General features: G+C 40.6%; 1 protein-coding gene across 5 annotated transcripts in view; it reads left to right on the top strand.

Annotated features, from left to right (window-relative positions):
* The window catches only part of LOC130357969 (myeloperoxidase-like), a 68,010-nt gene that overhangs the window by 8,126 nt on the left and 34,038 nt on the right, over window positions 1-25,846 (top strand). For 2 of the 5 annotated variants that reach the window (XM_056560756.1, XM_056560757.1), the window contains 4 exons: window positions 11,302-11,448; window positions 14,561-14,620; window positions 23,071-23,240; window positions 23,328-23,413. In XM_056560756.1, coding sequence (XP_056416731.1) covers window positions 23,338-23,413 — 76 coding nt within the window. In that variant the 5' untranslated portion in view covers window positions 11,302-11,448; window positions 14,561-14,620; window positions 23,071-23,240; window positions 23,328-23,337. Of the gene's footprint in view, window positions 1-11,301; window positions 11,449-14,469; window positions 14,621-20,579; window positions 20,765-23,070; window positions 23,241-23,327; window positions 23,414-24,550; window positions 24,577-25,846 lie in introns of those variants that run through there. The other 3 variants (XM_056560758.1, XM_056560760.1, XM_056560761.1) reach the window with 3 other exon arrangements.

A 25,846-nucleotide genomic window follows, 5' to 3' on the forward strand; every position in this document is an offset into this window, starting at 1 on the left:
ATGCTGGGGGGGAGCTGTAGTTTCGGTTCAGCTGCAGAGATATAGGCTGGAATCTGGATCAAGAAGTTTCCTTGATCCAGATTCCAGCCTATATCTCTGCAGCTGAACCGAAACTACAGCTCCCCCAGCATGTAGCACCATATAACCTATATTATAGTATAGTGCAACATAATGGGAGTTGTAGTTTTGGTCACCATATATTGTATCAGGGCATGCTGGGAATTGTAGTTGGTAACTGAAAATCCCAGCATTGCATTCCTTGAAGGAATGCAATGCTGGGAGGTGCAGTTACCAACTACAATTCCCAGCATGCCCTGATACAATCTATGGTGACCAAAACTACAACTCCACACATCTTGCACTATATAGGAGTACAATTTAGATTATGGTGCAACATGCTGGGAGTTCTAGTTTTGGGTCAGCTGCAGACCCAAAACTACAACGTGCACGCTGCTCCAAGCTTGCTGGGTGCCGCATCACTTTTTCAACCAATCTGGTGCAAAAAAAAATATTTGGAATATTCCCCCCTCTGTGCCACCATCTTATAGTAAAAGCGTTCTTCTGTTTGCCAAGTAAAGAAAAACATGAGTTTTACCATTCAACTTACAATTTTTTTCAAATCTACATCAAATGCATCCCTATAAACACCAGCAAACATACACACAAGTGGGAGGTCTAGTCAGGGCTGGTGCATGGATTTTTGACACTCTAGGCAAAACCTAATTTTGACAACCCTTTGGCTCCGCCCATTGAACCCCTTGGCAAATGTAAGATCAGGGGTAGAATTAGTCCCGTAAGCCTCATGGTAATGTCTAGACTTGCCCTCCTCCCTACAATTATAACTATACTGCACCTAATGTGGGGGAACTATATTGCACCTAATGTGGGGGAACTGTACTGCACCTAATGTGGGGGAACTATATTGCATCTAATGTGGGCAAACTATACTGCCTACCTAATGTGGGGGAACTGTACTGCCAACCTAATGTGGGGGAACTATACTGCCAACCTAATGTGGGGGAACTGTACTACTAACCTAATGTGGGCGAACTATACTGCCAACCTAATGTGGGGGAAATAGATTTCCATCCTAATGTGGGAGATTTATACTGCCAACCTAATGTGGGGAAATATGCTGCCAACCTAATGTGAATATAAAAATATAAAATTGTACTATTCTGACCCCTATAGCACTTTTATTTTTCTGTATATGGGGATGTATGAGGGTCATTTTCAGCGCTGTGATTTGTAGTTTTTATCGGTCCCATTTTTTTTTTTATTTTTTTTTTGCTATTTAGATATTTTTTATGGTATTTGAAGTGACCAAAAATGTGCTAATCTGATTAGTGCACTATTACAACTTTTGGGACGCCACTTCTGATTTTGCCCAGGGCCATGCTAAGCCTAAAACCGGCCCTGGATCCAATCCTCCTACACTATGCTATGTGTGTGTATGTATGTATATATATATATATATATATATATATATATATATATATATATCTATATACATAAACACACACACGCGTGCGCGGAGTGAGTTTGTGCTTTAGGGTGTACACCCTAATGCAATAGGCTGCGCACGCCTATGATTAGTCAGCATTCTTAGAAGATTTGACAGGAAAAATAGTGCTGTAGGCATTGAGTTGACTGAAAACATACCCATTTTGACTTGGTGGAAACCATCATGTGACTGAGCTTGTAATACTCTATGATTTCACTTGTACACAGAAACCATAACAAGTGATAAAATAGCCTAAAACTGACCAAAGATTTTTCGTCTAACAGCTATTTCTCCCATGGTGGCAGATTGTCACCCAGACACCAAAGGAGCGGACAGTTGAAATTCAAAATGCCTTATTCGTTCTTCTACAGCATTTTCTGATAAAGAATAGTCGGGAGAAAACCATGCAAGTGGGCTGGTTGCCAGTCCTGCCAAAATGTTCACTGGTTTGCCAACACATCTCTTATATGTTGGGGGGAATTTATCATTGTCTTTACCCTAGTTTTGTGGTGTACATTTGTCACATAGTTTGTCTCAGATGCTGTTTTGAGACTTTCCATTGCAACTTTTGCTTTAGAAGGTTTTTGAAAAGGAACATACCAAGTGGTGATTTCAGTTAATTGGAATCCATGATGTGCAACTCTTCAGTTTGTTGTATTGTGATAGCCTGGGGGATGTAGGGTATGGGGAGTGTAGCTGTGCGGTAGTTAAAGGGTGCTTGTTAACCCTTGCTATTTGTGACGCCAGGGTGAGGGCTCCTCAGTAATGCTTGTCCTACCGCCACCTTTCCCAAGAGCGATAGGGAGGTAGAGAAAAATAGAATGTCCACAACCAGAGAGTTTTCTGATAACAGGTATAACTTTTACTGAATATTTTCTGCAAGCTTCAATAACGGAACAGTCTCTATACATTAAAGTGCTCTCTCTGGAGATTTACAAAGGTTGGGACTTTAGCAATTTAGAGTCTTTAAGTATTATGCGCTGTTCCACTGGATTTAGGGGATTAGTTGCAGTCCAGTAGTCACGCTAGCTTTAGCGGGGGTAGATTAGAACTCACGGTTTTGGTTCTGCTAATGTCGGTAGGTTTTTGAGGCATAGCGTGTCTTTGAAAGTTGCGTAGATCCGTCCTGCTAGTTCGGCATCCACGAGAGCAGCCACCCAAGAGAGCGATAATTGGCTACAGCTACCTTATATGGACAGGGGCTGGACTAGTGCTAATTGGTCCATTACTGATGTCAATCACCATTACAAAGATTTTTGGGTAACACGTGACCCAAGGACCTCCAACATACCATAGAGGAGATTATCATGGTCACATGACCAAAGGTTCTGCAACGCTAAACAAGGTAAGTACTATACATTATCCTAGATATATACTATTACGAAATATATTCATATATTAACATTAGATAATTGGACTTAAGAACAATATTGTATTACAATTACAAGAACTAAAGTACCTGAAAAAACTGTTTCCTCTTGAATTTATCTGACCATACATCATTATTGATAAATGGATTGAATATCACAATTATTGTATTATCATGTGTAATGCAGACACAAAGTGACCATGATGTTTATAAAGAGGAAGTGTTTACCTTTTTCAAACATTCTCTTGGACTTGGCTCAAGAAACTTCCTTATTCTCTTCAGACAAAAGGTAACCTAGAGTTCAGTGGATCAATTGAGTGAAAGGTGGAGGCATAGGGCTAGGACAATAGAGGACATATGGAGCACTTGCCCCCATCCGGCCTGATCAATGGGCACTTACAGCTCATTTACATATTACATAAAAGTGGATTGTTCCCTTACAGACACATTTTTTTCACATAAATAAAGTGTGATTTAAACTGTTACTGTCATTGGGAAAAACTTTTGACTTGTAATCCTGACTTGTCAAAAGTTTTGATCAGTTGGGTCTCAGTGCTGCAACCCTCACCAATCTCTCTCTATATATATATGCAAGAAAAGAGTGTACTGGCACCCTTCACTCCCTGGCCCAGCGTGCAGTCCATCGGATTGCAATAGTTGGGCTCCATAGACTTATAATGAAGCTCATTTGCTACATTGAGTTTGATCAGATGCTTTTCCCCACCTATATCTAACAATCAATGGGGTCTCAGCAGGGAGACTCAGGCTGATCAAAACTTTTGACATTTTTTAAACAGTAACACTTTAAATAATATGTAGTGAACTATGTTACTGAAGCTGTACAGTGGAATATGAAAAACAAAAGAAGGACAATGCACCCGTCTCTGTGCCGTTACTCCCAACCAACAGGGGGGTGCTCACAAAAAAAGAGAATGTGCTCACCTGGTGATGTTATGCTTAGAGCCTAACATCTATAGCTGCTTCAGGAGCCCAACTGGTGTGGGTCAATGGTCACGGTGTGCTGCCTGGATCCTCCCGTCTGGCAGGACGGTCTACGTGGAGCATTCAGTAAGGTGAAGAAACGATCCAATAGCGGCGCTCACCCGTGTGGCAGAAATGGATATCATAAGCCGATGGTAAGTAAAGACATACTTTATTTTCAACATAAAACGGGACTACGCGTTACGAAGGGACACGCTCCCCTCTTCCTCAGGTCCAATCCTTGAAGGATTGGACCTGAGGAAGAGGGGAGCGTGTCCCTTCATAACGCGTAGTCCCGTTTTATGTTGAAAATAAAGTATGTCTTTACTTACCATCGGCTTATGACATCCATTTCTGCCACACGGGTGAGCGCCGCCATAGGATCGTTTCTTCACTTTACTGAATACTGAAGCTGTACAGACACATTTATATTGAAAATCTAATTAATATGGAAGAGGGTCTCTTCCTCCTCCTATTATATAAGAATGATTGCCCAGGCCAAGGTCATCTAGCATAGTCATGTAGATACATGGTTGTTCCAAGCTGAAGTTTATGCACTTACCTCCACTCCAGATATACAGTTTAAAACTCTGGATGGTATGCAAAAACCCAGAGGATTAAATTCCTGAAGGTAGTAAATATTGATGGGCTCTTCTTTCCATTGTTCTTTCATAGAGTTAAAAGATATTAGCATAACAGCAGGGAACATATTAAAATAAAAAAACATTGGTCCTCTGCCTTAGCACTGGTACACTGGTGGTCCCCACTAGTCTTTGCTTACTTTGCTTCTCTGATACCATCATGTATATCTACATGACCACTGCATACATATATTTGAATAGAGCACAGGCCCGGGATAACAGAGCGGCGGGTCATGCTGTGGACCATAATGAGGGCCTGGTGGTCCAGCATGTGGATTTAGATGTGGCATTGTCGGATTTTCCCTTGTCCATTTGGGTTCATCTGAACGCCATTTTAATTGATTTGTGGACCGTTTCTATCAGGGATGCTGTAGAGTGGACATTTGTGGGTGGATGGCTGAGTGTATGGTGTCCCACTCGGTTGTTGTGGAAGATGCTATCGGGGGATTTGGAGGCACTTTAGCAAAGGAGTCAGAACAGCAGAGTCAATTGAATGGTGGATTACGGACGGTACTTAGTTGATTGGGGTTTAAATCCCTAAGGTAAGAACCCAAAGGGAAGGTAGTCTCTGTATGAGGCTCCCTTGGGTTAGGTGCTGAACGACCAAGGACAAAGTAGGAGACCAGAAGTCGAGCTGCCTTCAAGTTCCCCTCCTCCTATTATTGCATTGCTTAAAATGGCTTTTCCCTGGTAAGATGTTTTATGATATATAGATGATGTTATTTAATAAATGTGGGCTGTTGTGGACTTTTTGCCAAGAAATGGTAAAAAGTTGCAGAACCCTGTAATGATTGCGGGGTGCTGCGGCTTACTCGGGCAGCTGGGGGGCCTGAAAAAGGCCCTCTAGGTCTGCCTCAGGTAACTGTCGGGATTAGGACATCCTGATATGCTGCCTATCAGGCTAAAACTGACAGACAGCATACTACTCAAATGCTTTGGAATACTAAGTATTCTAAAGCATTAAAAAAGTTAAGTGTAAAACAAAATAAAATATACATTTATTAAATTAAAATAATAAAAAATTAAAATACATAAAGGGTAGGGTAGCAGGTAGCATCCGTACCTTATTTTACACAGCCGATGCACCGCCGGTAGTCACAGGTGCAAGCTCACTGCTGCGGCTGGGTAGCTCTTATCGGCAAATTTCCCACCTGCATTCAGGAGCAGAAACACTGAATAACCCAGCCACAGCAGTGAGCTCGCTCTTGTGACTGCCAGCAGTGCTCCGTGTGACCCTACCCTTATTAAATGTTATTTTACAAAGGCCCTGTTCATACAGCCTTTCTGCAGTATGTTATATGTATCTGTCAGCATCACGTCAAAAAAGTGATGCCTACGTATACTGTAGCAGCTCCATTCATTTATGTGGCCTGAACAAAGTCAGCTATTGGCTCTGTTAGAGCCGTTCTCGCTAGCATATGCTAATTTAATAGTACATATACCATAGCATAGTCTGCTGTGCTATTTTGTCCTGCCAAATTTGTGTATACAAGTGAAAGGGAGCCCTAATAGATGACACTGTTCAGGGCACCAAAATGAATGAGTATGCTACAGTATACATTGGCATCCCTTTTTTGACATGACGCCAACGGACACCACTAACATACTGCACAAATGAGTATGAATGTAGACCCCACCCCCAACAAAATAATTTAAAAAAAAATCATAATTTTTTTTCATGCCCAAATAAGGATAAATTTGTCGTGTGCAGGTGCTTATTCCCACATGACGGATTAATATCCATCAGGAACTTCAACTTCATAGACAGCTTTGCGTCACTGCTAGCCGACCAAGTAACATAGTAACATAGTTCATAAGGTTGAAAAAAGACCAGAGTCCATCAAGTTCAACTTATAACTCTAATGAGTCCCTAGTGAGTTGATCCAAAGAAAGGCAAAAAACTCTCATACCAGAGGTAAAAATTCCTTCCCGAAATATGGCAGTCAGAATAAATCCCTGGATCAACGTTCTGTCCCTATAAATATAGTATACATAACCAGCAATGTTATTATTCTCCAAAAATGCATCCAGACCCCTTTTGAACTTTTTTACAGAGTTCACCATGACTACCTCCTCCGAGAGAGAATTCCACAGTCTCACTGCTCTTACAGTAAAGAACCCCCGTCTGTGCTCGTGTAGAAACCTTCTTTCCTCTAGACGTAGAGCATGCCCCCTTGTTATAGATACAGTCCTGGGTATAAATTGATCATGGGAGAGATCTCTGTACGGTCCCCTGATATATTTATACATAGTTATTAGGTCTCCCCTAAGCCTTCTTTTTTCGAAATGAAATAACCCTAATACTGATAACCTTTCTGGGTCCTGTAGTCCTCCCATTCCCCATATTACCCTGGTTGCCCGTCTTTGAACCCCCTCCAGCTCCACTATATCTTTCTTGTACATTGGTGCCCAGTACTGTAAATGGTATTCTATGTGTGGTCTGACTAGTGATTTGTACAGTGGTATAATAATTTCCTTGTCATGGGCATCTATGCCCCTATTGATGCACACCATGATTTTATTTGCCTTGGCAGCAATTGCCCGACACTAGTCACTACAGCTAAATTTACTATTAACTAAGACTCCTAAATTCTTTTCCACTTCAGTAGTCCCAAGTGTGCTCCCATTTAATACATAATCCCAGCCCGGATTATTCTTCCCCCATATGCATAACTTTACATTTATCAGTGTTGAACCTCATCTGCCACTTCTCAGCCCAAACCTCCAACCTATCAAGATCCATTTTTAACAGTCCACTGTCCTCTATAGTGTTTACCGCTTTACAGAGTTTAGTATCATCTGCAAAGATTTCTACTTTACTATTCAACCCCTCTACAAGGTCATTAGTGAATATATTAAATAGGGCATGACCCAAGACAGACCCCTGTGGTACCCCACTAGTAACAGTCACCCAATCAGAATAAGTACCATTAATAACCACCCTCTGTTTCCTATCAATGAGTCAGTTACTTACCCACTTACACACATTCGCCCCCAACCCAATCCTTCTCATTTTATGCACCAATCATTTACGTGGAATCGTATCAAATGCTTTGGAAAAATCCAGCTATATGACATCCAGCGATTCCCCCTGGTCCAGTCTGGAGCTCACTTCCACATAAAAGCTGATCAGGTTAGTTTTAGAGGACTGATCCCTCATAAAGCCATGCTGATATGGGGTCATACATTTATTTTCATCAAGATACTCCAAATTAGCATCTCTTAGAAAACCCTCAAACAATTTACATACAACAGAGGTTAAACTAACAGGTCTATAATTCCCAGGGTCACCTTTTGACCCCTTTTTAAATATTGGCACCACATTTGCCATGCGCCAGTCCTGGGGAACAGTCCCTGTTTCTATAGAGTCCATGAATATAAAAAATAGGGGTCTGTCTATTACATTACTTAGTTCCTTTAGAACATGGGGTGAATTCCATCTGGACCTGGTGATTTGTCTATTTTTCTTTTTTGTAGGCGGCACTGTACTTCTTCCTGGGTTAGACAGGTGACCTGTACTGGGGAATTTACCTTATCTCTCTGTATTTCATCTGGCATTTAATTTTCCTCAGTCAATACATGTGAGAAGAATTTGTTTAATATATTTGCTTTTTCCTGATACCCCCCCCCCCCCCCCCGATCAGAGTGGTCCCTGGTCCAGCTAATACATATTTGTTTCTGAGCTAAAAATCTTGCGGTCCACATGGGGTCGCCTGAGGGGGGGGGGTGGTATGGTTCTGCCAGCTTTGATCCTTTGCAGGCATGGAGTGGGGTCTATAATTAATATAATGATGTCCTGAAAGCCTAATTCCTACCAGGCGGTCAGGCAACCAAATATAGGTACTGCCCAGCCCGGGATGAACAGCGTGATATATTATGGGGAACATTTCCTCCATTTCAGAAGCGATGTACCAAAAATGTAACCCATAAGTAAAGCATTAGTAAAAAATAAAAAGCAAATTTCCACTGACTCTGAAATTATTCCAGCCAAACAATAAACGTACTCACTTCTGCCCTAGGTGAATACTAGGTGTAGCTTTGAAAATGGGGTCACTTCTGGGGGTGCGGTATTGTTCTGACACCTAGAATGCTTTGCAAGCATGACGTATGGCCTATAGTTTGTATCATGATATCCTTGAAGCCAAATGGGGCTCCTCTCCTTTTGGGTCCCACCATGTGGCCAAGCAACCAAATATGGCCTAAACGGGGGTACTGCCTAACATGGGACAAGCAGCGTAATAAAATTTGTGGTGCATTTCATTCATTTCAGAAGCTAGTATAAAAAAAAAGTTATCCCACAAATTACGCATAGGTGAAAAAAATTTCTTATTTAAATATTTTACTCTGATTTATGCTAATACAATCAACACAAAAAGACCTCGAAAACACTACAAACCCAAGTGCATACTTTAGGGGTGTAATTTTTAAAAAGGGGCAGTACGATTGTGCCAGTTTCAATCATTTGCAGGCATTGAGTGGGACCTATAATTTTTATAATGATGTCCTGAAATCCAAATGGCAATCCTTTCCTTGAAGGGGTACTCCGGCCCTAAGACATCTTATCCCCTATCCCGTCGCTGGGGACCCCGCAATCTTGCATTTGGAAGCCACCTTTTTGAGCTGCACGCCACGCTGCCAGCTCACAAACTGCTGGGTTCCGACCAGGGGGCCGGAGTATCGTGACGTCACGACTCCGCCCCGTGTGACATCTCGCCCCACTCCTGCTATGCAAGTCCTGCTATGGGAGGTGTCTTGAAGGCCATGGGTGTCGAATGCAAGATTGTGGGGGTCCCCAGCGGCGGGACCCCCGCGGTCAGACATCTTATCCCCTATCCTTTGGATAGGGGATAAGATGTCTTAGGGCCGGAGTAACCCTTTAAGGGTCCCACCATGTAGCAAAGCAACCATACATGGCCCAAGTGGGGGTACTGCTGAACATAGAACAAATAGCACTGTACAAAAAATATGTCCCACAAATGATGCATTTTTTGGGGGGGAAAAAGCTAATTTCTATATTTTTCTCTGACTTTGTTACAATTCCAGCCACACAAAAAGCACTCAAAGTATTCACTTTTGATCTAGGTAAATACTTTAGAAAATGCTTTTCTTGAAAATGTCCAGATTTTTTGCATTGTAAAGAAAAAACAACAAATGATATTGGCTTCATTTTACTATGCACATGTAGTACAACTTGTGACAAAAATGTCTGAATTGTTGTGATTGGTAACACATTACCAGAGTTATTTTCTAATAAAGTCATAAATCTCCGATTTGAAAAAACTGGCTTGTTCTTTAAGGGGGGGTACAGGCTTAATTGTCTTGGTCCTTAAGGGGCTATGTTGGGTCATGTTAGTCATGTTGTTTCATGCAAATCATTTACGTGTAGAGAATAAAAATGACTCATACAGAAAAAAATACAAAGACAAGTGCAAACTAGTAGCAGATCATGAATAGCAAACTGGATACTGGCTATACCGGCCAAACAAGCAGAAATCTCAGATAAGCTGAAAAGGCAAATGTACTGTCACATCCAGGTTACAAGGTAAAAAAATTCCTTAAATACACTTGAAAAGGCCAAGCCAGATTAACCCTAAAACACTGATGTATCCTGCATTGCGGTGACAATGCCCAGGCCAATCAGGAGGCTTTAATGTTCTCAGGTAATATATATATACATATATATATATATATATATATATATATATATATATATATATATATTCAGGCAGTCTGCCACTCTTTGCTGTGTTTGAGTTGTTTCTGCACTAGCTCCTCAATTTTATTTAACCCCTCCCTGCATTTGCATGTACCTGAATGTCTAGCTTAGGGGGGGGAAGCAGGCTGTCATGTGTTGTTGGGCTCCATGACTAGAGCTTCATCTGATCCTAGCAGTTAACCCTAGATGCAATAGCGACCACATGTGCGGATGGTAGCTGTGGCAACCAGAGGGCTGAGAAAGACCTTTGGTCTCCTGGCTAAGGAAGCTGAGGCACAGGCACTAAAAACACATATAATGAAAAAGTGCCAAAAATCTTCAGCTCACCTCTCTTTGGTCTGCACGCCTGGCCCGGCTTCATACGTTTGCGCCATAGAAAAGGTAGATGATCCAGCAGTTCCTTAAAACTTCAATGTTTTATTGCAAGACATTTAAAACTGTAAGAAATACAAAACATCACACCACCAAGATGGTAACACACTGCAAATGGACGCGTTTCGAGCACATTTACCTGAATGTCTAGCTTAGCAGGATGTTATGTACTTCTTACAGTTTTAAATGTCTGCAATAAAACATTGAAGTTTTAAGGAACTGCTGGATCATCTACCTTTTCTTTGCCGCAAACTAAAAACACATAACACAATTGAAGCTGTTTGGTTGAGGGAATGGGCTAAAATTCCACCAAACCGATGTGCAGAACTAATCAACAAGTTACATTTGGATGCAGTTTTTGCACAAGGAGGTCATACCAGATACTGTAAGCAAAGATTCAAATACTTTTTCCTCTCTCAGATATGTGATATTGGATCAGTAAGTTTCTCAATAAATAAATGTACATCTCCATTATGCCAAACAGATGTTACATGCCACATAATGATTACTGGTAATTGACAACCAAAACCTACCTACAAAATCAAGCCCAGTCAGGAGTTTACTAACAAAATCACATCAACTTTATTACAGAATATAAACACATAGATTAAAATACTGGAGTAAAATATGGAAAAACCTGAACAGTTGTGGTCTATATAACAAATGTCCTTTCCAGTCCTGTCTAAGGCATATGAAACTATCTCTTCTTTCCTTTAAGAAAGTCATTACAGAGCAGGAGAAGATTTAGAAGTAACTCTATACATTCCTGGTACCTGCATGGGCTGTGGGCCGTACCTAAGGCTTCGTGGCTATCATGTCATCTACTTACCTGCTACCTGTGAAAGGAAAATGCAGCTCAGCTTTTGTGAGTATTACATTTAATGTCACATGTAACATGTCAAGCAGTAAATATCCCCTTAGCAAAGCATTTTAGGAGTGTGTTTTTCCTTACAACTGTCAGAAAACAAGGGATATGGCTAAATGGAAAAGGGCGGCAAATAGAATGTATTTTATAATAATAAAATATTTAGAGTGTCTTCTTTATTCAGTGATAAAAGAAAATGAAACCTCACATTCTCTTGTTTTGGTAACTTACTTTTTAGAGAATGGGAAGTGTTGGCAATTATAAATATATTGTACTTGCATTGTGTACATGTTTGTGTGTTATTTATAGCATACATTCAGGAAAGGACTAATAGGTGTGCATCACGACGAAGTATGGATGTATATTATGGAGCTGAGATTTAACTTTGTTATGTGTATATGTCTACCTGTGCAAACAATGCACTGTTTGTGTAAATCAAATTCATTTTACCCTTGTTTGCCTGGGTGCAAATCGTTTATATTACTCAGACATTTATCAAAGAGGTCCACATTGTTCATAAATTGCAAAATAGCTTAGATGCAGACAAGTTTTTACATGTGGTTCAGACTGGCATGAGATAGCGCAAAAATGTGAGCGCTTGCGCAAAAATTCAAAAAATAAAAGAATTGCAGTTGATAAATCACTGACCACTGAAAAAAGCTAACCCTGCCACACTACCTTCAAGTTGTTTTCTTGAAAGAGTCTAAATGAGTTTCATAAAAATTTAGTGTTGTCACTTTTTCACCAAAAAAGAGCATAGTGGTTTTACCTCTTGGATACCGCGCAATCTCTATAACAGGACCCTGTATCTCTCCTTTGCATGGAATGCAGATCGTCACACACTCCATGCATTCTCTACAGCACCATTGTTGTTCCTATAGAACTGAGCTGGACTGGGAACAAAAATAGGCCTGAGCATTCATTTTAGACTAAGCAGACCAATTTTGCCACGGGAGTGGCTATGTGAGGGCAGAGCCACAATGGGAGAGGGAACAAACGTTAGTCCTAATTGGGTGTGATAGGGTATTTAACTGGGAAAAAAAATGACTTGAAGAATTCTACTTGGGATTTTAGACTTAATCCTGAGTCCTCCCACACTGACTAGGGTTCTGATAGTGTCCAATTAACGGTACACCACCAGGGTATGAACTATCACCGTGTGGCCCGTTGACAACAAAAATTACCCAAGTAATACTGACCAAAAGAATAAATATAGCATGTCAGATTTACTGTATTGTTAACCCTGAAAAAATTATTGCCCCACAAAATTGCGCAATTTACATTCATATATATATATATATATATATATATATATATATATACACACATACACACATTTACATATACATATATTTTTTTAGGGCTCCTTAATACATTACATGATACTAGTGTTGAGCGGCATAGGCCATATTCGAATTTGCGAATATTCGCGAATATATGGACGAATATTCGTCATATTCGCGAATATTCGCATATTCGTAATATTCTCGTTCTATTTTCGCATATGCGAATATTTGCGTTTGCGAAAATTAACATATGCGAAAATTAGCATATAAAAAAATTAACATAAGCGAAAACTCGCATATGCGAAAATCAGCATATGCAAATTTTCGCATATGCGAACATTCGCACAGCAGTCTCACACAGTAGTATTAGAGCCTTCTTACACCACATAAGCTGGAAGCAGAGAGGGATGATCACTGTGATGTGTACTGTGAAAAAAAAACAACAAAAAAACGAATATTCGTAATTACGAATATATAGCGCTATATGCGAATTCGCGAATATGCGATATTCGCGAATAAAATTCGAATTGCGAATATTCGCGAGCAACACTACATGATACAATAAAGTGTGGTAATGAAATGTACAACTTGTCCCTCAAATACAGTAAGAAGCCCTAATACAACTGTGTCAGTGGTAAAATAAAAAAAGTTATGGGTCTTAGAATGTGAGGAGCAAAAAAAAAATTTAAAAAATCGCTTGGTCATGAAGCGTTAATGTGTTCAGAACTACGAACACAGAGTGTGTGGGATCTATTTAAGAAATAATGAGACATAGATCCCGGAACTTATATTATAAATAACACACAAACACAGGAATACAAGTATAATATCATGTTTATTGCCAATAATTCTCTCTGAAAAAAACAAGACATACTCTAAATATTTTATTAATATAAAATAAAAGTGATGTTTTATTGCACCCCTTTTCCACTTGCTTACCCCATTTGCTTGTTTTCTGGAAGCTTCATTACAACTGCACTCAAGGGTAAAGGATTGATGAAGCTACCTATCATCCACCAAGTATATATCCTACCAAAGAATACCCAGTCATGTGCCCTATTGCATCAGAGTGTACTGCAGACTACACCTATAAAAGCTGTGAAGTTTGTTACAGTAAGGAAGTGTTAGGTTATTTCTAGTTAAATCAAAGGTTGTTATTTAACAAAGAACAAGTTGTACAGCAGCAGTGGTGCAATACCGTTCAATTGTCTATAAGCGCAGAGGTTCAAAGACTAAAATGACCTAAGAGACAAATACAAATATCTACACACATATGCACCCAGACAAACAGCACAAGATGTAATATTAATGCACAAACATGCATTGGAGAGAAAGAGGGAGTAAGTTATCTTACCAAGTACTTTTTAAAATAGGTCTACAGAAAGTTATTGCTCCATTTGTTGTATGGAGTTAAAGGAGTACTCCGCCCCTAGATATCTTATTGTCTATCCAAAGGACAGGAGATAAGATGAGTGATTGTCGGAGTCCCGCCGCTGGGGATCCACAAGATCTTCCTGCTGCACCTGGCATTCGTTTAGAGTGTCGGGTGCAGCGCCGGAAGCTTGTGACATCACGGCTGTGCCCCGCTCGTGAGGTCACAGCCATGCCCCTCAATGCAAGTCTATAGGAGGGGGCTTGCTTCGCCAGAGTTTATAGCGTTCTCCTTTTCAGGGAGTTCTGAGCGCTAGAAACTTACAGCTAGCCACTAACGCTGAAGACTCCCCAATGGCACCTGGACTCGCCACTGCTGAAAATTGCATCTCCACTGCCAGCAGTACGTATCATCAATGCAGCATATTTTAACCTGTCCGATCTCGCCCATACAGAATTGTGGCTGATCTTGCTCATGGTGAATCATGGTGAACTTGCTTTTGTACCAGAAACTAGTGAGTATGGCCTTTTTTTCAGGAAAGTTAAGTATTTTTTATACCATTTTCAGTTAATTCAGCCATCTTCTACACCCTTATAACAGAAAACCTCCCTCAGGATTCTCAGTTGACCCTATCAAATGCCCATTCAGCATTAACTGAGAGGAGGCATAAGGAAAGGCCTTGTTCTTGGCCTCTCTGCCAAATAGACAACTGACTAGGTCATCATACAGTATGTGTTTGGTTATTTCATTGCATCTACTGTATGTCTGGCTACATCATTGCACCTAGAACACCACAGGCACCCCAACTACCATCCAGCAGGCACCCCCAACTACTATCCACCAGACGCGCTATCCAGGGTGTGCACCAGGTAATAAAGACTACCACCATCAGTACATCCCTTCTTCTACACTGCTATGGCAGGAAAATAAACATTTGCCAGAGTTATGGGTGACCACAAGCCATATGTCACCCCTACATATGCCATCCCTGGTAACTTTCTTTAAATCTGTATCTGTCAAGTTATGATCTCTCACCTAAAAGTAACCTGTCACATACAATCCAATCTACAAGTGTCCTGTTATAAAGCAGAAGTGGCTGAGCAAATTAACTTATAATTTTGTGGGAAATTTCACAGATAACTTTGTCATTTATTCAAGTCAATCTCAGCTCATTCTGGGCTAAGTAGTCATGTGGGTGGTCCTTCTCAGTGACTGCCAGCTAGCTGTGTGTATATGTGTGCATATAAAGAGCACAAAGGACCACCAACTTAACTAACGTATTTTTCGGTGTATAAGACGACTGGGCGTATAAGACGACCCCCAACTTTTAGAGTTAAAATATAGAGTTTGGGATATACTCACTGTATAAGACTACCCCTCTACCGCGATGTACAGTACCTTACCAGTTATTGGCTGGTTGTTGTATACAAAGCCTACTTGAATTGGTCAGCTCTCCCTGTCTGCCCAGCCCTCCCTTTCTCCGAGACTATCAGAGCGGTACAGGCCTCTTTCACCCATCTGTCCCGCCCTTGTATCCTATTACCGTACCTCCTTCTCTGCCTCTCTGATCTCACAAATGCACACCTGTGCTGCCTGCCAGATTTTGCACATGCGCACCTGCGCCGCCTCTCCGATCTTGCACATTCACGCCTGCGCCGCCTCAGATTTCGCACATGCGCACTGCTTAACTGCAGTCCTCAGGAGCAAGATCTGAGAGGCAGAGAAAAAGGTACAGTAAAGGGAAACATACAAGGGTGGGCCGGACGGTTGAAAGATGTTTGTTTTTCTATCCATACTCGGGTGTCCCGCTCTATCTCTATCCATTCCCTGGGCGTCCTGGCCGGCTGCAGCACTCACTCTATAAGACGACTACCGGCGTATAAGACGATCCCTGACTTTTCAGAACATTTTCCTGGGTTAAAAAGTAGTCTTATATGCCAGAAAATACAGTACTTAGCTCAGAATAAGCAATGTAGTGAAGTGCATGCTCCTAATCAGGTTTGGGCAATTCTCTACATACCTACTATACATACACATTTATACGCAAAAATATCTGTCAGTCTGTGAGTAGGACCGCCCACATGACTACTTAGTCCAGAATAAGCAGATGTGTGCATGAGTCAATGACAAGTTATTCTGGCATTTCTCCTTAAATAAATAAATGATGCTTGAAGATTGTACTGCATTTTATAGTATTTTAGTATGACATGTTCTCTTAAGAGGTGATTGTCCTGATAATTACATAATTATACTATATTACACAGTGTCCCAATGAGATTTACTTTGTGAAGTCTTTACTTGGAGTCTTTTTCTTGATTTATTCAGTTGGTTGTCGAGAGGGAATTGGTCAATGCTTCTGTAGTCCATTATTTAGAAAAAAAAATTACTTACTGGTATATCAGATTTGTTAGGTTTTCTAAATGCTCTTAATAGGTTCTTTGACATTCCTATTGCTGTAGAAATAATCAACAATGCCTTGCACCTCTATTGAAAATGTGAGTCTCATTAGTGATACAGACTAAATAAATGTAAATGGGCACTGCCACTGTTCTGATCACTGAGGCTCTGTTACAGGCCCCCGGCTCACACAGCAGGCTGATTGACAAGCCAGGAGCCTGAACAGAGCCCTACTTGTCCCACCCACACTTCCTGTATTTTGTCCAAGATAACACACACAGGTAAAGCTGCAGGGACAAGACAACATTTTTCACCCAAAAATATACTACTTTTTAACCAGTCTATATTACAAATATCCATCTAATGTTGAGATCTACATTATATATGTATTTATTTATTTTTTATTTGTTTGCAAATGACAGTGCCCATTTAAGACTTCCTCCTTCCTTAAGATAAATTAGAATTAAAACCAAATGCAACTCTTCTGGGTTTACTAGAGTAATCCCTATGGAGTACATTTCTACAAGATGATTCAACAACCCTTTCTGCCCAGTGAAGTCCACTGACATCACCTTAATGGCATTCATGGAAATGTCTGCCCAGTGGGGAGTGAACCTTACTTTCCGAGTACTATTACTTTGTCCTGCATACTGCAGTGAACATTTACTGCATGTAACAAGATATATTACATTTTTAGAGTTGCAATTAAAATAACTCTTTATGTCGTAACTCAAAGATGTAAAGTGATTTGTAGTTTGCACGAAGACACAGATAAAATAACATGTGTCTACACTTTCCTACATGGGAAAGCCAAGTGAGTGTAGGTCCTGGGCAGGATGAAAAAAGACTGGGAGACAAAATTGTTCCCAACAACTACTTGTACCCCACCTTACTACTTGTAACCCCACGTTACTGCAATGTTAAATAAATATTATTTCTAAAAACTGAATCGAATCCCCACCAATCCTCACTATCTGAATGTACTCATAGAACTGGATTAGCTTTAAAAAAAAGCTATATAAAATATATACTTATGATATTCCATTCTATTGTGATATCAGCATTGAAATACTTACCTGTTCTCTATGGGGATATTAATCATGTCCTACCATTCTTATTGTTAATACTGTATTATTATGTTCCTCTTTATGAGTTAGGGTTCATTCACATCATGATTTTGCTATACAGTTGCCATATACATTTTCTAATTGAAAACCATATGCAACTGTATAGAGAACCATATACATTGACCTACTATACAGAAACTTACACAACAAGATGTATCTGGTTGTGTAAGTCTTTGTACATTTTTTGTTTTTTTCCTGTGCACAAAACCGTGGTCAATAACAGTGTTGTAGACCTCTATGTACTGTTTTTTAAAGTTTACACAGCCGCCCAGGACACCTGCAGTGCTGCGGTGCTGCTACTACTACTCTCGTCATGGAAAAGACTCATTTTTATGATGGGAGTAGTAGTTCACCTGGCTGTAGTAGTTCCTACTACTGCTCCCATCATGAAAGAGGCACTGTTCCATGATGGGAGCAGTATTAGGAGGGACAGTTTCTGCTGGGGATGTGGACGGCATTGAATGTCACTGAATAATTTCAAATACCCCGCCGAGAGCTGTGAATGGGCAGTTGTTGCCAGCTGCTCCTGGTGGGGAATATGAATATCAACTGCAGGGTTTATATGGAAAGAAAAAACAGACAGTGATGGCGCTATCCTTGTACCGTTACCAAGGGCAACACAATAGCAGTTTTCACATTGTAAATTGCCCACGTACCTGGATGTGTTGGGCTCAGAGCTCAACACCTTTTTTTTCATAAACATGAGTGGTTGCATGGCAGCCAGGACCCGGTTCCGTAGATGCACGGAGTTTGCAGAGAAGACTTGGTTCCTTTGGAAGGCTCAAATGGAGAGGTCAAAACGTGTTTTCCTAAGGACGAACACCACTATGGTAAGTTAAAACCGCGGACATAAGGAGTAAACTGATAAAAGTGGCTTTATTGGCATATAGACAACGCGTTTTGACTGCAGGGTTTGACATAGTTCCTCATAGTTCCCATAGTTTATATATAAGTTATAATTGCTAAGACCCCATGCGATCGTTCCCTCAGCCCCTGTAGAGACTCTGTTACATGATAGGAGTAGTAGTACAAGCTCTACTGTAGTCACTACAGTTGCTAGAAAACTCTTGCAGCCGGGGGAACTACTACTCCCATCATAGAAACAAGTCTTTTGCATTATGGGAATAGTAGTACCCCTGGCTGCGGGAGTCTGTAGGCAGCTGTCAAATGGCTTACATATTATTACCTACTACAGTATATGAAAAAATAGGGAACTTATCTGCCTACATACAGTAGTGTCCAATATAAACATTTATAACCTCAATACACAAGTGTCTAAATGTTTGTAAAGCAACTCACAGTCATAATAGTCACACTCTCCTCACTCCCAGGCAGGAGTGGCTGACATCCCTAGGTGACGGGAAAATCTCTGTAAAATGGTGTATTCCTTAATGATGTTATGCGATGGGACTTAACGCACCAGGACGTCCTGTACATGACCCGAGAAACGGATTGGTGCTCGCATCATGTACAGCAGGTCTCGGCTGTTATCGCTGCTGAGATTGCGCTGATGTCCGCAATTAATCCTTCCGATGCCATGATCAATACAGATCATGGCATCTGCGACAATGCTGGTGTTCTGATGGATGATCATCCAAGATGGGAGATGGAGGTCCCCTCACCTGCCTCCACTGCTCTCCTGGGGTCTTCTTCTCTGGTCTGACATTGAGCAGACCAAAAAAGATCGACAATAATACTGATCATTGCAATGCATATGCCCCTTTTTCCCATTTTAACCTCAAAAAGCGTAAAAAAAAAAAATTAAATTATAAACATATTTGGTACCGCCACAGGCTGACATTTTTTGTGTTTTGCTATCGTAACCTTATCAGTAATAGGCTGGGTTCACATCACTTTTTTCCTCATACGGGAGCACATAAGGCAGGGGAGAGCTAAAAACTTGTGCTCCCGTATCCTGCTGTATGCGGTCCCGTATGTAATTCATTTCAATGAGCCGACCGGAGTGAACCAGGCTCATTTTCCCCCGTATGCTGTTTTCTACCAGACCTAAAACCATGGTTGACTACGGTTTTAGGTACGGTAGAAAACCGCGCATACGGGAAAAATGAGCCGACCGGTTCACTCCGGTCGGCTCATTGAAATGAATTACATATGGGACTGCATACAGCACGATACGGGAGTGCAAGGTTTTAGCTCTCCCCTGCCGTATGTCCTCCCGTATGAGGAAAAACGTGATGTGAACCCAGCCATACCGAGGCATCAATTGCCTGTTTACATTGGAGAAAGCCTTCATTATCACTTTACCTTTTTTTGTTTGGTTTTGTGCACTGTGTGTTATGCTTTGGTTGTCCAGTTTTGAGAGGACAATTTTAATAGTACTGATTAAATGTTAAGTTTTAGTCTACATCTCTATGATATGAAAACAAAACTTTACAAAATTAGCTAAATTTCACTTTCCTTTTCAACTTCCTCACACAAATAATAATTTTTGGGGTTTGCCATACATTTTATGGTAAAATGAGTGATGTCATTACAAAGTATAATTGGTCATGCAAAAAACAAGTCCTCACATGCGTCTGTGGATGAAATATAAGAGTTATGATTTTTAGAAGGCGAGGTGGAAAAAACGAAAACGCAAAAATGTAATTGGCTGTGTCCTTAAAGGGGTACTCCACTGGTCAGTGTTCAGAACATTTAGTTCCAAATTCTGTGTGCGTGCTGCGGGGGCCGGCCACGCCCCCTCGTGATGTCAGACCATGCCCCCTTAATGAAAGTCCCTGAGAGGGGGACTATAGACTTGCATTTAGGGGGCTTGGCTGACATCACGAGGGGACATGGCCGACCCCACAGCGTGCACACAGCATTTGGAACTAAATGTTCCGAATGCTGACCAGGGGAGTACCCCTTTAAGGCCAGGCCAAAATAGGCTGTGTCCTTAAGGGGTTAAAGTCTTATGGCTCCCTCAATCCATATCACAGAATCATTACGTCTACTGTGTGGGATGCCAAGTAGGTTATTATTACTGGTTGGTGCTATAGGTGCTGGAAAAAAGTGGAGCCTAAAATGTTTATCTAGCAGGTTCTCTGGAAACAAGTTGTGGCTTGAAGAAATCATCATGGTCTGGGTCGGAGGAAGAAGACAAAAGGAAAGTGAAAAAGGAGTAGACATTACTTGTGAGTTTCCCATAGTAACTGCACTGTAATCACTTATAGTGTCTGCACAGCCTGTGTAGAGCTGATATCTCCTATATGGTCACTGTATGGGGGAAACCTTGTATACTGGTATTTTTGGTACTATTGTTACCAGTATTTTTCCTCCTTTATATACTGGTATTATTTGGGGACTATATGATTTATTTAGAGGTATATGTGTCTATCATGGGAAGTTGTTTTAGTTTTATTAATGTGAGGTTAGGTAGTGTTAATGTTAGATATTCTTTTAATTATTTATTTTTTATTCCAGTTATTTAACCTATTTTACTGAACTCTAATTGATGTTTGGACTCCTCCTCTGTGGCACTGCTTACACATAACCACACCCATGACCGAAATGGGCTGTTTAGTCCAAAATGCTGGGCCTATTTTTGGTCTCAGTCCAGCCCTGCTAGGAGTGGAGTCAAAGTACCTTCTAGGTTTTTACCCTTTATTCATCTCCAGGATACAGTAGCTAGCCTTCTGCTCCTTTACATCTTCAGGAACTAGTGTGGGTAGCTACTAGCCCAGTGGACCAGATGTTCCCAGTGCCAAACACAGGGAAACAGGCAAAGGTGGGACTGATGCACACAAGAGTAATAGCTGGGCAGTCAGGTAGCTGAGTTTTGTTCAGGCAGATAAGTCATGGCAGGTGGCACAGGTTCAGCCTCTGGCTCTGGAACATGAGTTGTGGCAGATAGCACAAGTTCACTGTCAGCAGACCAGGTCATGCACAAGAGGGCAGCATGGTACACAAGGGTACGGAAGAGGCAATGTCAGGCAAACACGTACAGGTCAGATGCAGGATAGCAGAACAGAAGCAACACATTGGAGGAGATTTATCATCCTTATCTATTCTCCGCAGTAGTTTAGACATTGAAATGTGCATAGTTTTAATCTAACGTGCGTCAAATTCAGCAAAAGTCACACGCTGTTTCATAAATTTGGCGCACAAACTTCCCATCACCTATTTAGTTTGTATTACCGCCTGGGTCGACATGGTCTGAGGTTTTGGCTTTGTTTGCATCAATGTGACTTTGTTGCCCAGTTGATAAATGAATGACCACTGCATTTTGTGCTCTATTATAGACCACTATGCTTGGATGCTTGGATAGGGGATAAGATGTCTTTGGCCAGAATACGCCTTTAATCACAAATACACACTTTCCACTGCACTTCAGCCCTGACAACAAAATGACCTTCTAACATCATGTCAGTGATATCATTAGCTCAGGAAAAAGATCAAGAGGACAAGGCAGGTGATATCCCTCTGTCATGTTGCTTACTAGTTGCTTAAAAAATATTAGTTGCTATAAAAAAGGGAAGGTGTTTGAAATCATTAATTTCTTCTGTTAACCATAGTTACTTCCAATGAAACACATGCCGTCATCATTGTTTTGCCTCATACAGGATTTATAGGCAAGGACATTGCTGCTTGTAAGATTGCCTCTAAATCAACCATTAACATTTTTTTTTAAATCAACTGGTGCCAGAAAAATAAACATATTTGTAAATGACTTCTATTAAAAAAATCTTAATCCTACTTATTAGCGGCTGTATACTACGGAGGAAATTCTTTTCTTTTTGGATTTCTTTTCTGTCTGTCCACAGTGCTCTCTGCTGACACCTCTGTCCGTGTCAGGCACTGTCCAGGTCTGCATTGGTTTCCTATGGGGATTTTCTCCTACTTTGGACAGTTCCTAAAATAGTCAGAGGTGTAAGCAGAGAGCACTGTGGACAGACAGAAAAGAAATCCAAAAAGAAAAGAATATTTCCTCTGTAGTATACCAATACGTGGAAAAAAAAACCCTTTCAAAGGCGCTGCTGGTTCAAGTAAGAAGTGGATCCAAGCCAGGAGTATTATAAAACACTGTAGTGGTTTATTTAAGTAAATAAAAACAATAAAATAAACAAGGATGACGCGTTTCGGGGGAGCCACCCCCTTCCTCAGATCAGGGTGAATTGCAGAACAAGAAGGGTCAACGCTATAAATATTGAGTATTTGCATAAACTTGATGTATTTCTCCATAAAAAATAAATAAAAAATAATGAAATACTTATCGTACTTCAGTAGCCATATAAACATTACATTACAAGATCTAAAAAGACTGAAGCAGCAAACTTTGTGGCAGAACTGTCACAACTGTTCTTGTATGGGATTAACCTGTATGAGCTGACACCTGTGAAGCAACACCTGTTACAGCTTCTGCCATTTAATTATGAAATCTAATCTGAGGAATTCAGATTAATTGTTCTCTGTTCTTCCTTTGTTTTATATTCTGACGTAGATGCAATACTCTTTACTGGCACATAATGTTTATCAAGTGTTGCCAGATCTTAGTCTCTTTGACTGGCACAAATAAAGACCTGCCCCTGGGGTGTATCTCTATATACTCACTGCCACCCGTACCTATAAATACCAATGTAAATGAGGCACTTCTACAGCAGAACTAGGAAGGTAAGTGATGCCCGATATCTTTTATACTGAGTATCAATGATCAATGCATGACTGGTATATTTATATTACTTTGTATATCTTTTTCAGGTGTCTCACAATGAAATTTCTAGTTATTTGTGCTGTGTTTTTACTATCAAGTGTATTGGCAGATACAGATTCTGATTCCAGCCAAGGTAATTTACTTTGCCTTTATATTGTTAGAATTATACCCCAATATACTGGAACAAATTAAAAGCAATGCAAACTAAATTAAGACATACAATGTATTTGGATGATCACATTATTGTAGCTATTCTCTTATTTAGTCAATAATATGGTTCTAGAATTTTTATAGTATTATTAACACTTTTGCTGCTCACATGTGACTATAACATCATGCTACTATTCAAACCCTGGGTGTTTGTTATATATGGGTTGCTGCACAGGATAAGAAAACAGAAACAGTGCCATGGTCCTGGTGTTGCAATGTTTTAAGTTTTTTGTTGTTTTTTTTTTTAAATGTTTTTATATAAATACCCCTGTCTTTCTAACCTTGGGCTATTCATTTAAATGTTTTTAAATCAACAGGTGCCAAAAAGTTTAACAGATTTGTAAATGACTTCTATTTAAGTACTGGAAGGATTAAGACAAATCTGTTTAACTTTCTGGCACCAAGTGATTTAAAAAAATTGTCTTCCACCGGAGTACCCCTTTAAAAAGTTTGTTGAATCAGTTCATTTCTTTTTACTGCATGTTATGTACCACCACACCGGTCCTCCCCTTCTTCTTAGCTTACACCACTGCAATTATAATTTACTCCCTCAACTTGCAGCCAATCACTGGCCTTGGTGGTCTAATCCTATCTACCACCTAGGCCAGTGACTGGCTGCAGGGAGTACAGACATGTCATTGCTGCACAGAATGGAATAAAGCCAGCGGGAATGACCGGAAAGGCAGCACTGGAGACATTGAATATAAAACAGTGTATTTATTATTGTACCATAATAATAACAATCATAAAGTTGTTTTAAATAATTTAGACATGTCCTTAAAGGACATATATTGTGGGTGTGGAGGTGCTATAGTGTACATTGAAGAGCAACATATTTGTAGATAACTACATACACACTTGTTCATGTTGACGGACATTAAGCAAACAAGTACTGTCACATAGGATGCTTGGGCTGAAATGACATATTTGTGCATGTGTAAACTGTGTTTCATTGATATTTCAGTAAGGTTATATTCAGATATAGATATTGCCCTTCATCTAGTATGTCTGTTAGGAAAGCTCTCTTCATTCATACTGAAACGGTCCTTAAGGGTCTATTGTTAAACTAAATTTTGTCCAGTATAAGTGAGTACTGTATATGGCACAAAAAAGATAGTAGTGGAATATGCTATTCCATACCTCCAGATTCTTCAAAAATGTATTTGGGAAACAGATATCATGTTAGTCTATTGGTGACGGATGACAAAGTTTGGGCAGACTGAGGGCAGACTGACTAGCTTTATCAGAGTGACTAAGATTATGTTTGGATGATTGGCCGATAGTTAAAGGGGTACTCCGCCCCTAGAATCTTATCCCCTTTTCAAAGGGGACCCCTGCGATCTCCCTTCTGCTCCTGGCGTTTGTTTAGAGCATCGGGTGCAAAGCCAGAGGCTTGAGCCGCGCCCCGCTTGTGATGTCATGGCCATGCCCCCTCAATGCAAGTCTATGGGACGGCCATCACACCCCCTCCCATAGACTTGCAATGAGACGGCATGGCCATGACGTCACGAGCAGGGCGTTACCGCGACGTCACGAGCCTCCGCCATGCATAGCCAGTCATCAGGCACAGAGCGAAGTTCACTCTGTGCATCGGATGTCTAGGGGGGCTGCAGATGAGATCGCGGGGGTCTCGCCACTGGGAATCAGACATCTTATCCCCTATGCTTTGGGTTGGGGATAAGATGTCTAGGGGCGGAGTACCCCTTTAAGGGACGTGAAAAAGCGGACTGTCGATAAATGGCAGTTATCTATGTATGGACAGTTACCCCTGGAGCTTCCATCTTTGAGCTGATGTTGTATTCCACTGTATGCCCATACAATGCATTTGGAAAGTCATCAGACCCTTTCACTTTTTTCTAATTTTGTTATGTTGTGGCCCTGTGCTTAAAAAACATATTGGGGGAGATTTATCAAAACCTGTCCAAAGGAAAAGTTGCCCATGGCAACCAATCAGATCGCTTCTTTCATTTTGCAGAGGCCTTGTTAAAAATAAAAGAAGTGATCTGATTGGTTGCTATGGGCAACTGGGCAACTTTTCCTCTGGACACATTTTGATAAATCTCCCCCACAAAGTTTTTTTTTATTCTGCACTCCCCTCTAATAAGAATGTTAAATGAGAATTTTAGAGATGTTATCAAATTTATTAAAAAGGAAAAACTAAAATTTCTCATGGACATAAGTATTCAGACCCCTTACATTTGAAATTTAGCACTGGGGGTTCTCCCTTTTCATTCTATCATCTCAGGTTTTTACACATTGATCAGAACCCACCTGTGGTAAATTCAGGTGATTGGACAGGATATGGAAAGACACAGCCCTGTCTATATAAGGTCTCCCAGCTGACAATGCATATCAG

The sequence above is a fragment of the Hyla sarda genome, chromosome 2, assembly GCF_029499605.1.
Source record: "Hyla sarda isolate aHylSar1 chromosome 2, aHylSar1.hap1, whole genome shotgun sequence".
NCBI lineage: Eukaryota > Metazoa > Chordata > Amphibia > Anura > Hylidae > Hyla > Hyla sarda.